The sequence below is a fragment of the Trachymyrmex septentrionalis genome, unplaced genomic scaffold, assembly GCF_001594115.1.
Source record: "Trachymyrmex septentrionalis isolate Tsep2-gDNA-1 unplaced genomic scaffold, Tsep1.0 scaffold87, whole genome shotgun sequence".
In the NCBI taxonomy this organism is placed as follows: Eukaryota; Metazoa; Arthropoda; class Insecta; order Hymenoptera; family Formicidae; genus Trachymyrmex; species Trachymyrmex septentrionalis.
Window position 1 is genome coordinate 2821403 of NW_017306059.1, and position 16618 is coordinate 2838020.

Here is a 16618-nt window from a genome sequence, read left to right on the forward strand (position 1 = left end):
TTAAAATAATTACTTAATTTTATTAAATCTTATTTAATTTATAAAAATTTTCAAATATTATAGCAATGATAGCAATTAGCTGGCAAAATCGTTTTATTGTAAATATTAAATATTACGTGTTAAATTATGACTATTGTAGTTATTTAAATTCTTTAATCTCTTTTGACAAACGCACTTACCAAACCGCTCTATCATTTTCAAGTGCTCGCTGAACATCGACAGTGCACTCGCCAAGAAACACATTATCGCCATCGGGACAGTAATCCCAGAGAGTCACCTCGATCGCACGTTCCATCAGGCTCTCGCCATCAACTCCGGTAAAGAACAATGTAGCGTTCCAGATAGGTTTCTGGGTCGGCTCAGCTACAATAGTTTTCAGCGGAGTTGTTTCGCCGCTGTAAAGGTCGCGAGTGATTAATCAATCATTCATTTTAAGCATCGAAGATTCGAAGCATAGAGCAAATAAAGGATATGTGTAACAAAATTAATCTGGTAAAGTTCTTGGAAAATTACATAGTAAATACGTTAATTGCGCTTACGTGGAACTTTTCTCAAATATCGATCTATGTCTAATTTCATGTAATTTCTTTTAGTATTAATAATCTACGATTTTTATTTCGTTTTGTATTGTAATCATTTTAGACAGTAAAAAATCGATTTCGCGAAAGTCGGATACATTCGATCCAAGAATTTATGAGATGTCCATGGACTTACGATGGAGGAGCAAGGATAAGCTTAGCAAAAGCTTCCGGCAAGGTGCCGAATCCGGTGTCTTCTCGCACACATAAGTCGTCGGCCATAAAAACCGAAACAACCAATTCTTTGCGTTCTGCCTCGTACGAAACTTGGATTTGTATTCGACCGGTCACCTGCCTCTCCTTCGCTATTTGTTCCTAAAAGATAGGAAAACAGTTTTAATGTTTCTAACATATCTTAATCCGAAGAGTTAAAAGTTTTTGAACCAGCGAATGGTAACGAATATTCCTTGTTTTTTTTCAATTTAAATGTAATCTCTAAAATGTAAAATATAATAATAGAATGTCGACAGCGGAGAGTTATTGAAAGCAGCTTTTGCTGGATCTATAAATAAGTATTGAAATTAAACAAAAAAAAATCACTGATTATTTAATAGCAGTAATACTGATAAAACTCGTAAATAAAAGTACCTAGTTAAAGGTATCTAAACTCTCTGCAAAAACAACATATTGAAGGATTTTTTAAGCGGAACTTCGTGCTCCACTCGCGGTTGTTAAGAAGACCGAAGCAGAGTTAATTTTGCATGCAGAAGCGGTTTCGCGGAGTTTTGTTGAAATGATAAAAAGAAGAAGAAAAATGTGAGCAAACTAAGAGCAGTCCTCGAGGTTTAATTTTATTCGTGTCAAGATCCATTCTATGTCGCAGACTATACATATAGCAACTATGTGTGTGATCGTGTATGTACAGAGGTGTAATCCCTAGAAAAGTACTGATGCCGATCTACTTTGCTTGCATTTGATTTTTATTTAACCCTTTCAAACTTTATTCGGGTCATTAATTTTATCTAATTAATTCTGATTTTTAATTAATAATTTAAGTCTTTCAATTATGGTCAAAATCTGATATTATAAATGATAAATTTATACAGTTTCTTTTTACAAGATTTATAAAATTTTAAAAATATAATCATATAATTTCTATATCGCAAAATTATTGAAAAGATTCTAGACGTAAAATTACGAAAATTCTCATAGTCAAAACATTAACGTGGGAAATCTCAATATATTTGAAAATCTGTAGTTTTTTATAATTTTAAAACTTTTTAAATATCTTTGAGATAAAAAATTTTAATTCTTAGATCTTTATACACAAAAATTAAAAAATTTCAACCTCTACATTTACGAGTCTTCGAACTTTCGTATTTTTTAGTATAGTCCGTATTTCATGAAAAATTACCAATCTTAAAATAATATTAAAATAACAAATTAAATAATATTGCAATATGTCAATAGAATTTTTTTTATTATTTATTTATATAAATAACAATAAATTGTCTGAAAGAGTTAATAGAAAAACAGCCTCTAAAATAACTCTACTTAGTATTAAAACATAAATAATTGTTTGATATTTTTATCTTCAAAAGCATCGAGAAGATACATCCATTGGATGTGTTTTCTTGATGCTTAGATTATAACCCTGTACGTGCAAAACAGTCAAGAAAAACGTTCGTTTAAAAATTGCTTTCATTTTCGTTCATCTCTTTTTTTTTCGTCACGATCGACGATTTATATATTTTCCTTTCTTCTTCACCTCTCCTTATATTTCCTTCCGATATTTCCATGACATCGCTTCACACATCTTCTCTGCATTCCAGATTCGCATGTCTTTCCGCGTGCGCGTGTCCAAGCCTTTTATTATTACGAAAAAACATAAATCGTCCATCACTCTCTCTCTTTTTACGTACGGTTTTCCCGAACTGTAAGCTGTTTCCTACATATTTACATATTTACATATGTATTTACTGAAAAGGTTTTTTTTCTACGCAAGCAAACAAGTGTGTACCGTCGCGATGCGCTTCTTCGGCTGCAATAAATCATACACAATGCATACTAAAAATAATATATTTGTGTATAATTTACTATTGTGTATAATTTACTTTAATTTAGTGTTTTAACAATTGAAAGAAATTTTCCGTACGTTTGTGCATTTTTTCAAAAGAACTTGTTGCAGAAACTTGATCATATTACTGTTCTCTATCAAAAACTATTCAATATATATTATAATTCAAATGTAATATATAATGTTTCACAGAAACATGATATGAATTTGTGGCATAAATACGAATCTAATATCCTAATTTTGAAACTGAAATTTGATGCAGTGAAGTAATGTTACGGTTAAACTTTTGAATGATATGCTAATTTCAAAATTATACTTTAAAATAACATAGTTTAGATAAGGTAATTATTTACGAGAACTAGTCTGAAAGATATAGTATTAATTTTTTAATTATTTCTAGTAAATTAAAAAAATGAAATTTTCAAAACTATTTAAAAAGTTACAGCCGAATTAGGCGAATAAGAATTAAAAAATTAAGCGAATCTATTATTATTGAATTTTTCAAAATTTATGTGAAATTTATAATATTCTTTAAATGTGTTTAATCACTGTAATATACTTTTTTAAATGTATCATTAAAAATGAAAAAATGGAGAATACAATATGAAAAGATAATTAATGATCAGAAGACGAATGGGATTATCCTTGAAGATTATTTTTACGAATCCCTGTTAACAGGTGCGGTCTCAGTAATGGGAATAGGAAAGTTATCGCGAATAAAAGAGCGGGCGAGAAAATCTTTTTATCCTGATTTAAAGTAGGAAGTGAAAAATGAATTTTAATGAAGATGACAATGAGATTCCGGGAAGAAATCACAGCGAAAAAATCTAACCTCCAACTTTACTATCGTTTCTCATTATCTTTTCACATAATAGTTTTATATATGTTAAAATAGGATTGTCGCGTGCAAGTTTTGTCGCTTAGTAAGCATCGTTGAAATTAATGAAAATATATAAAATCAAATATTTAAAGAACATTATCCTCTTAGAAGATTAATCTGTTTTTGTAACGTTTGTAGGAGTTACGTGAATTGTTTATAAAATGTTTTTTAACCGATATACATTAATTATAAATTCAGGCAAAATTAAACGATTAATTATTATTAATATTATTCGTTATTCGTGATATTTCGTTTTCAACGTTTATCAAGCGTTTTTCATGTGTATCGATGTGTACCATTCCGTTCTATAATTGCACGTATAGAAATTCTATTGAAGCCGAAGAAGAGCCGCTGCGACAAGCGTTAATGTATTATACAATGTCAGTCTACGGTTGTTTCCAAAGCGCGCATTTCCCCAGTATAATAATCGATCAACATTGATACGTTTCGCAACATCATCCACCTCTCCCAGGAAAATTCATTCGATGTTTACTCGATGGAAGTTCGTCCATTAAATCTGCGCTTGTGTAAGTACTTCCTACATCCGTATAGATATTATATACCAGGGAAAAGCGTGAATGTGACAACAACCAAACGCCCGCGTTTCCATCCGAGTGATCCGAGCGTGTGCGCTTGTTCGTCGTTACCGTTTAAGATTATCAAATATGACTTCGTCACGTCGTCGAAACATTGGATAAAAACGCTCGCATTCAAGCACCCGTGAAGGTAAAAAAGTCGAACGGACGGAGCCGTTGAATACTCGTTTATCGCGTGCTCGCCGAGCGCGTTGCGTATCGATGGGAATATTGAATTGTCGATCGCATATTGGGCGTTGATTGTACAGCCGCAGCATCACAATTGCGAGCGCGCCACTACTGATATCTCTCGCAAAGATGACAATGCGCTCGGACGTTTGGCATTTGTGCATCACTCAGGACGAGTTTGGTGTTCGTGTGTTCTGCGCTCGCAACCAAAATTAAGGATAGCTGACAGATAGGAAAGAGAGTAAAGAGAGTAAAGAGAAAAAGAAAGAGAGCCATACAAGTGTGTGTGTACGTGGAGCGAGAAGTTGGTAATACGATCTAGGAACTGAAATATCACTCAGCTAAACAACGAGACAGCCACAGACGTAAGAGAATTGGGAGAGAGAGGGGAAGAGAGAGAGAGAGAGAGAGAGAGAGAGAGAAAGAGAGAAAGAAAGAAAGTGAAGGGGGTGAGAAACGAGCCGTCAAGGAGGAAAAAAACGCTAGCGTACAACTAGAATTCGTGCCAGTTGGGAGAGAGTAGCGTGGAGGGCCAATATGCTAAACTTGCTCAACATGGACAACTTACATTTCGTCTTTTTCATTTCTCTTTCGTCTCAGCGGATCTATTGCTATTTTTTTCTTTCTTTTTTTTTTTTGTTCTCTGATCATTATAGATCTATCTTTATGTCTTTACACGGTGCGGTCACAAGCTTTTGTTAGCGGGTATATACAGGGAGACATATAATTGCGTATATGCATGTATATATATATATATGTATAATATAAAGAAACGTAGATGACATCGAGTATGTACATTCGTATGGGTGGAAGTAACGGATTTACTTAAAGTAACGTAGAGCAAAGAGCAGAGTGTATAGAGATCCAGAGAGGAGTCTCGTGTAAGTCCATCGTACATCGGGATGAGAAGAATTAGAGTTAGAGGCAAAAGATAGAAAGAGGAGGAGGAGGAGAAGAAGAGGGGGAGGAGAGGGGGTAAAAGAGAGAGACGGTGAAAATAGAAGGGATGAGACATCGAACTGAGCGAGGTGTACCTAACATAAAAGAAAAGGAGCTGTGCAAAAATGTGATAAGGAGTAGAGAAACGGTTAGAGAGTGAAACAGCGGGACGAAGATGGATATACATTTATACATATATATGATCTTTCTCTGGCAGGGTAAATTACGTAAAGAAAGATCGAGTGCCACAGCCTCCGTGTATGCATATAGTCGAGCTTCTCCGCGAGAATCTCCTTTAGCATTTTCGCCGTTTCTCCTTTCCGTTCAGCTTTTGAGACCGCTCTTTTCACGAGCGAGGAGAGGACGAGCCTCTCATCGCGAATCCAGGCTTTAAATTATACCGAGAGAATCTGGAACAGTGTCCAGCAGCTTTACCGGGAGAAATTAAAGAGCGTATCGCATATATATGTGTATATACGTATATTTATTTATAATTTATAGAGAGAAATGTAACGTAATTTTCTATAAAACGAACCTCTTTGAAACATTATTATAAATGCGGCTTGCATTATTTCCTTTATATCGAGCGTGTATTTATTTCGAAAATCCGAAATAAAAGGAAACATATATGTAAATAAAACGCTACATTTAATAATATCAGCATTTCGTATGTACACGCATTCGTTAGATGCTTTGAACTTGAAAGTATTCAAGTTCTGAACAAGTCGACTGTAATAGAGTCCAGTGAGAACAAAATCATTTTAATAAGCGTTACAAAAAACGTTTAAGTTTCCCAATATTAATATACACGACATGTTGACACAAATAAGTCTCGCTCGACACTATTCCATTCCTTTCAAGTTGTCGAAAGTAAAAGTCGTCGGTACGGAGTCAAAGTGCGAAATTCGACATACGAGTGCTTCGCGACGGATCGCTTCCAGGCGATTTTATTCCGCGCGAGAACCAGCAATGAAGCAAAGAAAGGAGAACAGCAACGACACAACTCGCCCCAACTGACACTTTCGTTTTTTGCGCTACGCGTTTTTCTCGAATCTTGGTCGTGTTTTTTTGCACGTCGCGCGTTTATTGTACAGCACACGTCTTTCTTGCCACTCTGACGTAAAGCGAAAAGTGAAAAGCGTGACATTCGTTCTCTCTCACGAAAGCGACGGGCACGCTCGCGCTGTCTTTCTTTTCTTTTTCTTTTTTTTTTCTTTTTTTCCTTTCCATTTACGCCACCGCATACGTTACTGGAGAATCCCGGAGGATATCCGCGAACACATCACTATATCATCCAATTTTACCGTTTTAAATACTCTGCAAAGAGACTCAAAGACAGCACGACTGCTTTTACGTGATTTTTCAAGCGCGAGTAAGCTCCCTTGATTTTGAATTTACTTTGCTTCATTAAAAAATGTAAATTAAAAATACGATAAATACATTTTAAACAAGTAAATATGTCTTTTGGAAAGTTAACGATTAGCATCATAAACTTCAAGTCTATTTACAAAGTACATATGATGTACAAAAATCGATGAATCGTAGAGCTCGCGCTGAAAAGTCGATAGATCCCGTACTTGTTAGCCCTAAGAACACTAAATGTTATTAATAGTTATAAAATTTATGCGATTACCTATTATATTTTTCACATAGAGACATAGTATGATAATTTTATTACATCGCTTAATTAAACAACAGATCGCAGAAATTATTCTGCCTCGGTAAGGTTAGGTTTGCTTTTATTTTTTTCTATCTCCCTACGTTAACAAAGTTTCTGACTCACGTCATTACTCTCGCTAGAGGCGTTTAGAATCGACGCTGCAACATTGGACGAAGATGTATCGGTCTTTAGACACGCGCGAGCTCTAAGAAAAGTAACAATGGTACACATGTTAGAGACACCGTTCATAGATTCGTCTTGTTGCTCTCGCGAATTTCGACGAGACATACAGGGCGCGAACAGGGAGAAAACTTTCGGTGCACAATATGTAGATTTCTGTTATTTCTTACATGGGCGATAAAACCGCACTCTCGTCAAACTGTCCCGATTATCAATGAACTCTGTTAATTCCGGAAACTGCGATAGCGGATATTTTACGCAGTTTCGTTATTCCGTATAAATTTCCTCTTTTGTATTTTATAAATGTACGCAGTAGAGATTAGATGTAAAATTAATGAAATATGAGAGAAGGAGAGAGAGAGAGAGAGAGAGAATTTAGTGCACCTTTCGAGGAACACATTCTAGGATATTAAAATTTTACATGAAGGATAGCAAGAGTATTATTCTTTCTACGAAACGTATTGAATAACGCAGTTACCTATATAAAATTCGTCATTTTTCAACTAAAATATAAGAAAGAAATCGTAAAATTTTTTCGTACGAAAAAATTTTAAATGTGATTTTTGAAAGTAACTTTCGGAGGCATTTTTAGAATTCATAGAAACGAAAGACAACAAAAGTATTACAAAAAAACGTATTGAGAAACACAGTCATTTGCGAGACATTTTTTTCAACTAAAATATATTTAAAAAATTATTGATAACAAATAAAATTGATTCATACGAAGAAAATTTGAATATAATTATTAAGAGTAATTTTTTAAAGCATTTTTAGGATTCACATGAACAAAAGGCAACAAGATCGAGTATCACTCTCTTTCTAAAAAACGTATTGAGAAACATAGTCACCTGCGTGAAATTCGTTATTTTTCAACTGAAATATGTTAAAGAAATTGTTGATACGTAACAAATTAAATTTCTTCGCATAGAAAAAAATTGGATGTGATTTCAAAAGCAACTTTTAAAGATATTTTCAGAATGCACACACAACAGATAACAAGAATGTCACGCTTCCTACAAAACAACTGAACGTAGCAACTGAACAACGTAGACATCTGCATGAAATTCGTTACTTTTTCACATCGTGTAAAAAACGCGCCAAAGAAAACAGTTACGTGACCGATATTTCATATTATTATTTCGACGTATTTTATTTTAAGGACATCCAAACTCAGAACTGTTTGATTCTTTATTACAATCTAATCGTTATTTCGACGTTATCAACATAATCTTTTAACATTCCAGAGACAAACCGTCGCGCTTTCCGTTTTTTCGCGCACTGTATATGACGCGCGAGTTGAAACGACGATCGTCATTGGTCAAGTTTGAACTGTTTGGAGTTCGGTAGATCAGTTTACGTAACGGCGGCGAGTGGACGAGTCGTAGTCGCGGTCGATCTACATTTCTGCGTCTTTTTCGCCGGATCTAGACTGATTTCGCGTGCGAGAGTTGTAAACGAGTATTGTAAACGTTAAATCTGTTATTCTGTTCGTCGATAATCGTTTCATGGTCCATCTATTGAACCATTCGAGTGCGATCGCGATCAAGTGCGTCTCTCAGCGTCGTTTTCTTTACGGAAAAGTACTGGAAGGTAGTGATTAATTTACTTATTTGGAGTATTAAAAGCACTGTTGTTCGGCACGAATTTGTTTAATTGTTAAATTATCCAGTAATCTTTAGTATAAATGATTGAGCCATTCGTGTCCCGCATATTTATTTTTTTTTTTTTTCGAAAAATTAGGAACATCAAGTAATCAGTTATAACATTATACATTCATACATTTATAATTTTTTTAAATACACAATCTTATAATATTTTCCAAAAATTCTTTATTTAATATTTTCTAGAAATATTAAAATATTTGTAAGAATTACTTAATAATTCTTGAATATTTGAAGGAATGAAAATTACTGCGGGACAACGAATGACCCGTCATGCGTAGTAAAAGACCGGGAAAATCATTGTGTGTATTATAGACTAAATTTTTGTAAAGTAGGTGGGCCAATGTACGCACTTCACTTCGTTCGACCGGCGTCTGTTCGAGACGAATTCAAGTTTTCAACACGAATGTTTCACCGTATTTCACCGACATGCGCGCTCGTCCAAATACTGGGAAAACATTTCTATTCAACGCCGTGTCGAGAAGGATCTAATTGTAAGCATTGCTCATCGAGGAATTAATCAAGACAGTGAGAGCTCGTTTGCCTGTAAGGGGTTGCGGACGTTATCATTACGCCGCGCCACCATGTTTACTTACGGCGCGTCATTTCTCGGAATTTTCGCTGTCTCCGTGACGCGCCGTTTCCCGGAATTTTCGTTGTTTTCGACGACCCGTAAATTTCTCGGAATTTTCACGGTCGAGCAGGCGATGAGTACGCACTAAACCAGGGAGTATCAGTTCGTTTGCGACCATTGTTGTGTACGTATCAGATCGTGTGAACGTGAGGTGTGATATTAACGTTTTTCGATATGAACTTTTCGCCGAGTGTCCCGAATGCGTGTCTATAATACCCGGTACCGAGATTCACAGAAATCAAAACGAGCATCGAGAGATCATCCTGAGATTAATCGAGAGACGGCAGTGCGGCAATTTTTCCGTTTGGTCTTTGGAAATCCTGGCGAAAATATAAATCGGAGCGTAAATTGAATGTAAGGGGAGAATGACAAAAGCGTAAAGTCTCATCTACAATAATTGCACAAGCTGTGTCGCATAATATTATGTATGAGAATTTCGTAGGAGTACTATTTCTAGTAATAGCGTAATATTAGTAGATGAATTCTTGCAGTTGCAAAAAGTTAAAGTTGACTCAATTCCGTTTTATATACATATGGCTTTATTCCGTTGATAAGAGTTTTTTACACTGACAATGAGAAAAAAAAGACAAGTATTGCAAAGCAAATATTACTTCAAACTATAAAAATCAAAGTCTTAAACGGTTTAGCTGGATCTTAATGATACATACGTAATATATAAATTCACATAAGAATCATACAAACATTAAGATCCAGCTAGACCGTTTAAGGCTTTAATTTCTATAGTTTGAAGTAACATTTGCTTTACAATACTTGTCTTTTTTTTCTTATTGTCAGTGCAAAAACTCTTATCAACGGAATAAAGCCACATGTATATAAAACGGAATTGAGCCAATTTCAACTTTTTGCGATTGCAAGAATTCATGTACTAATTTACGTTATCATATATATAGTCCTATAATATATTATATTGCAAATGTTATTTATTTGCTTTCTTCAAAAATTTAATTATGACGACGAAATACACATTTTTGTGAAATATTTCTTATTTATTGTCAATAAAAAGTCAATAAAATAGATGGCTCGCTTGCTAGGAATAAAATTTTATTTTGCCGTATAAAATAAAAATTTATTTAGTAAAATAAATATATTTTTTACAAATAAATTTTATATCTTTTCCTCGATATGCGAGTGTAACAATCGTACAACTAGAAACAGTACTTCTGTAACATTTTTATACAATATGCGATACAGCTTGTGCGACTATTTTAGATGAGAAGTGAAAGTGCTTAAAGTGGCGTCTGCAATGATATTTTAAGGTGTAAAATTTTAATTTTTTAGCCTTAAAGGGGGATCCTAAAATCGTCTATGTTTTAGCGTTTATTTTTCAAATAAATATTCTTCTAACTGCCTATCATACACATTAAAAAAATGTTTTTCTACAATTAGAGTATAAACGATAATATATTCCAATCCGGTCGACTTTGTATCAAAAATAAAAATAGTTGGAAAATTAGTTTTTTATCGGCTTCTGGTGTCGACTTGTAACAATGCTTTATTAAAAGTTTTATTATTTTGTACATAAAGCAATCTTCGTTCAGACTAAGGATCACATGAACAATCAATATTGAGTTGTTAGAATTAGGCTTAGATACTTAATATGAAATATTAGTTAATTAGAAAATTTGTACGTATGTTGCACGCGATATTGATGTAGTAATGTGTATAGTGATGGTGTCATTGACGTAAATCGTAGGTGTAGGTCCTATTAGATCAATAAAACAGGCTTTAGGATCCCTTTAATCCGTAAGAAATTAACTAATTATAGTTGATTATTCTCCTCACGTTCGACCAATTTATTACGACTTAAGATTTCAAGCTTATTTTACGTCTTAGAATCTCATTGTGAACATCGCTTAAACAAAACATCCAGAAGAAAATTAAGACTGTAAAACGTAAACTAAAATAGACGTTTATTCTTGTTTTATGTTTTGCTGTTTCAACTTTTAGAAGTTTCGTTTACGTTTCTGTTACTCTCCTCTTACATTCAACTTGCGCTCCAATTTTTATTTTTGCCAAAGAAAGTACTCAAGTAGAATAAAAATCAGAATAATATCATGTGGGCATCATTGTGATCTTATTTGTTACTTATATAAGTTCATTTTTAAGTATTAAATGACGTGTCATATATATGATATCATTATGATTTTATTATTACTTTGTGTTCTACTTAGATATTTACGTTCCAAGCAGAACACAGATCATCATAAAATCAAAATGACGTCAAAATATTTCCAAAGTGATTATTAAAATCACTTTTAAATCAGTCATGATTTTAACTTTTAAGTAGGGCATCTCAAATAAATTTTATTTTTATGTCTTAACAGTATGCATAGAGATATAAATTTACATTATTTCTATTTTTATAGAGATAGAGAAATGTATAAATAATTAACTTTAAAACTTTTGGGCAATTCTTTTTATTTTCCTCTTCCAGAACAAGATTTTTAAAGTAATTATGTGTAGAATATTGTAGCCATCTATCCACTTAAAGATTAACGTCGTTTTGATATTAATGATTTTTCTACTTGGGATTATTTCGCAATACTTTACGAAAATTTTGCATTGTTTTTTCTATATCCTGTTTCTATATCGAGATTTAAAATTGTATGTTAATTACTGAACGGATCGCGAAGTGTTATTTTTTTGCATTCGTGATGGATTCTGTCGGATTGCTGTCCATCATTCGTTGGAAAACTTGACATTTTGTGTGTGTGCGTGTGTATTTCATTCGCGTATCAATAAAGTGTGACGAAAAACATTGAGGAGCGTCGAGGATTAGTGAAGAACATCGAGGACCACGGAACATTGAGAAGCATCGAGAAGTTTGAGGAACATCCAGGAACATCAAGGAAGCACCGAGAAACATCTAGAATCAAGGTATTTAGATAAAGCGTACAATTTGTTATCGGATTACGTCTGCGCGAGTTCTTACGTTTACCCCGTGACGTAAGAGAAATAAAATATTTCCTTGTGGATTTCGTATATCTCTCTCTCGCAGCTGATATAAATGACAAAGAAAATGTTTCTAAATCGCTGTGAGAAAACTTAAACACGACAGTGCAATTTCAGTGGTTATTTTTCAAACGTACGAATTTTCTTATGATTTTTTCGAGTATCATAGTTCGAATACCGTAATCAACAATGTTCATTGATCTTCGGCGTTGCACGCATGCACGCTCTCGCAGGTATTCCTGACTATTTCGGCAAATGCACTGATGACAAACGCACGTGTGGGTTTTTTTTTCTGTCTATAAGAATAAAGATGAAAAAGAAAGGATGCGTTTTTTCGAGTGATTCGAAAAGCTGCGCCCTAAAGCTGTCGACAGCGACTAAATCTAAGCATTGTAGCAATCTTAGTCTTATTCTCGATAATCGTATTTAAAACACATAATTAATTTCGTCTAAACGTACTTGATAAATCTGCGTGAATACCATCTGAACCTTTAACATTCATAAAGGTAGAAATCTGTTAATATACGGTAATATACGGCTTGTTCGAGCGAAGAATGCGTATGCCTCACGGAAAGCGCTAATTTAGAGAATTCTTTATGTTGCATATGTAATCGCATGTTATATTGAGATATAGTGCCCCCCTTTTGTTGGAAAATATCTTTAATTTAAATCATCATTTACCATTTATCTAATGTATTACCAAAAGATTTATATATTGAGAAAAATGTCTAATTGAAAATGGACGAATCAGAAGATTCTGATTATATCAGCTAGAAATTCCGGTCTTAACTAGAACTCTAGTAGATTTAAAGGGATACTAGAGTCGTCTGTAATATTGACATAACGCGCATTTCATACATTCTTTGTGTTTTTCCTTATAAAAGAATAAAATATCTCTCTACAGAATAAAATAGAAAAAACGCAAATAGTTGTGGGAAAACACAAGTGATATGAAAAAGAAAAAAAAATTCTAAATTACAGTTTCCTGTTATTTCTTTACAAATGTAGGTTATTTCTTTACAAATATTTTTAAATTCTTGAATTATATATATCTAAACAAAAAGTGGTTTTCCTACATTTGAATAATTTATAAAAATATAATGGGATCTTCAAATTGTGAATTTAAAGTTTATAAGAGAAGTGAATGAAAAAATACGATCTAAATGTACATAGCATTCATGCGATATATAGAATTAACAGAGCAAGAAAATGTTTACGTAATGTTTTATTTAATGTATGTAATGCTTTATTTGTACGTAATATTTTATTTGTAATTAAGTACGTTTTTTTACGGCAAATCGATCAAATTCGGTGCTCCAGCATCCCCACCAAAAAATTTTGATTCGTCCATTTTCAACCAAAATTCCAATTAACTCAATCAAACATTTTTTTAATACAGACTCAAAGAGAGTGATTTTTTTATAATTATATATTTTAAAAATGTACGATATATATAAAATTTAAAAAAAAATAGAAATATAGTTGATGCGTGTACAAGCACATACATATATAAAGAGTGAATCCCAAATTTCCAGATTTTTTTTTTCATGATTTATTACGTGAATCGAGCACTTCGTGTTCATTAAACTAACACGGAGGATCATGGAGTCAATTTGTCACACTGTTAGAATTATAAATGACGTTTCGTGTCAGACATGCGCGAATTGCGCTTGAACAAGTTTTATATTCTATATAGACTTTTATTGGTCCAACTGCAAAAATCTCTCGCGAGAGATACAGTGGTCCATAACAAAGTTCTAGTCTGTAGATCAAGTAATATTTACACGGCCGATCGAAGATGATTGGCTTGATGTGATATATCCAGGCGGGATCCGTGGATCATTGCATCTCAAGTGATGCAATGAAGTCGAAACCTGGGCAAGTTTGCAGAGCTAACCTTTTCAACTTTTAACCGAGGCGTTTCCAAAACTCGTTTCAGAAAATTGGAAATAGCAATACTCTTAATAGTTGGCGTTTGCGCGATAAATAAAAACTTTGGAAATAATTGTACGTACTCTGTTAATTTTTAACGAGAGAAATTCGTAAAATTATCCAAACCAAGTTTCGACTTAAGTTTCCACTCACGGATTTACGCCGATTGATAAAGAATTCTTAATTCGGTAAGTACTTTATCAAAACATCCAATATACCTAAAACTGCGCTAAAATGCTAGATTCATCCTGTGTTGATCCGCGCTTTACAATCGCTTCTACGTCTCGAAGCTCGCGTTAATATCTAGGAGCCGTGCGAGTTCCGCTTCCGCCCGTTCGCTGTCTCGAGAAAAAAAGAGGATGAGTTTCTGGAAACACGAGTGATCCTAAAGGCTTATAATATGTATGCAATGATTATAATAGAGATTTATCGGTCATTAATCTTACACTGGATCAATTGTTATTGGCTTTTGAGATGAGATACATCAGTACGATAGCACCAGTATAGTATCGTTAAAAATAGAGAACTATTGCTATATAAAATGTCTTATATCTACATAGAGAAATTTTAGAAAAATTAATACTGTTTTTTTTTTTGCAAGAATCTGCGGGATTTATATTTTATTCATCGTATTCCTGATTGCTGCAACATTGCTTAATACAATATATTTATTTTTAACATGCTTGTCAATAATTATATGTCATTTTTATATCAAATATCTGTTGATTTATACATATCAATCCGTATTATTGTTACAATAATTATTGTAGCTTCTATTATTAACAGTCTTGTTTATTAGAATTGTAATTCCAATTAGTAGAACTAATTCATATGCAAAAGATCCCGCATGTTTCCTGAATTACACATATTTTATCAACGCAATACATCTATTCAATTAAACGCACACATACTAACAACTTGCAGTGAACAATCTCGTATATTATAAATTTCCTAAAAATTAATTTTATTTATAAAATTCATTAATTGTGTGTTCGTATTACAAATTTCTTTTATTACGGATATATGTAGGATCTATCAAACCTTTGACGTTCTGTGGTATTAAAGTGAGAAGTCTAACGACGAATCTTTTTTAAGACGTTAAAAATTTCAATCACTCGTGTTCCCAGATGCCTAATCTCGCGACCGATGCTGACTCTTCGCGAAAACGGATATGACTTTCGTAAAAATCCTCGGAGGCGATATGAGCATACGGGCTGCTCACACGGCGATTCTCTACGATTGATTGTACGAAAGCTTTTCTCTTTCAGACAGAAATCGGTTGCGGTGTCGCATTAGACATTTTTGCTTTTTTCCCCCATTATGTGCGAAACCGACGGACGGAGGTGTTCGTAAGCTCGCGATTGATCGATGTAATTATACACCCGGCCGATTCGTTCTGTCGTGTCCGGTTGCGATAATTAATTAGAAGGATCGATAGGATAGACCGATAACACGCCGCGCCGTATCGGAATGAATCGGCGATACATCGGTAAACGATCGAATTAACGCTAAATGCGATGGCCGGGTGCTGGGGTTTTAGAGCTAACAGATTAAATTATTTTAACATGCGACAGGTCTCGGTAGCATTCGAAATTCTGCGTATTAATGACGCTCGGGGGGAGGAAAAAAATGAATAAATTGAAACTCGTAGCGTTGAATAATTCCAGGACGGCGAATTTGGTCGCCAACGATACGTGAAACGTGAATTCTCTCAATTGGTTATAGCATTTTAACGAGAAATTTTAATTCCCTTTAACTTTACAACTATAGATACGTTTCTCTAAATAATACTGTCGATCCTATCCTATTAATATTTATAATGACGTTAAAATCGTTAATAACGGCATGAATAATAAACGAATAACATCTCTTTTCGATAATGGAATATAAAATTTGCAATTTTGTTACAATTTCTTTAATATCCGTTACATTTATCTCTGTAAATGTACGATTTTTTTATTGAGTAATCAAATGAAAATTGTCTCTTCGTAATTTTCACGTTTTTCGTAAAAGTGTTTTGTAAAATTCTGGCGTACATGAAAGAACACCCCCGCGATTGCGTCGAAGAAAACGAAGTGGCGTACACCGTAACGCGCATTTCTGCTAGTGATTGTACGAGTGCTGCTGTATGGCCTAAAGGGATCATATACAACGTGCTAATAAATTTAAGTTGCTCTCTCGAGTCGCGTCGACAAGTCCTACGATCGATATCAGCCGATAGTAACCAGTGCCGTCAATGATATTCAGAGTTCTTATATATTGTACTTCAACGATTAAATATTACAAATTAGAACCTTACGGGCGAAAAATTATAAATAAACGAACATGCAAATGAACGTAAATCAGCATTGGCTGCATGCCTTTTTCTTTTTTATATTTTTATATATATATAAAAGATTT

General features: G+C 33.7%; 1 protein-coding gene across 3 annotated transcripts in view; it reads right to left on the minus strand.

Annotated features, from left to right (window-relative positions):
- Positions 1-16618, minus strand: part of LOC108755440 (regulating synaptic membrane exocytosis protein 2) — a 167328-nt gene that overhangs the window by 12989 nt on the left and 137721 nt on the right. For all 3 annotated transcript variants that reach the window (XM_018498441.1, XM_018498440.1, XM_018498442.1), the window contains 2 exons: positions 715-893; positions 180-395 (listed from right to left, as the gene is read on the minus strand). In XM_018498441.1, the coding sequence (XP_018353943.1) occupies positions 180-395; positions 715-893 (395 nt within the window). The remainder of the gene's footprint in view (positions 1-179; positions 396-714; positions 894-16618) is intronic.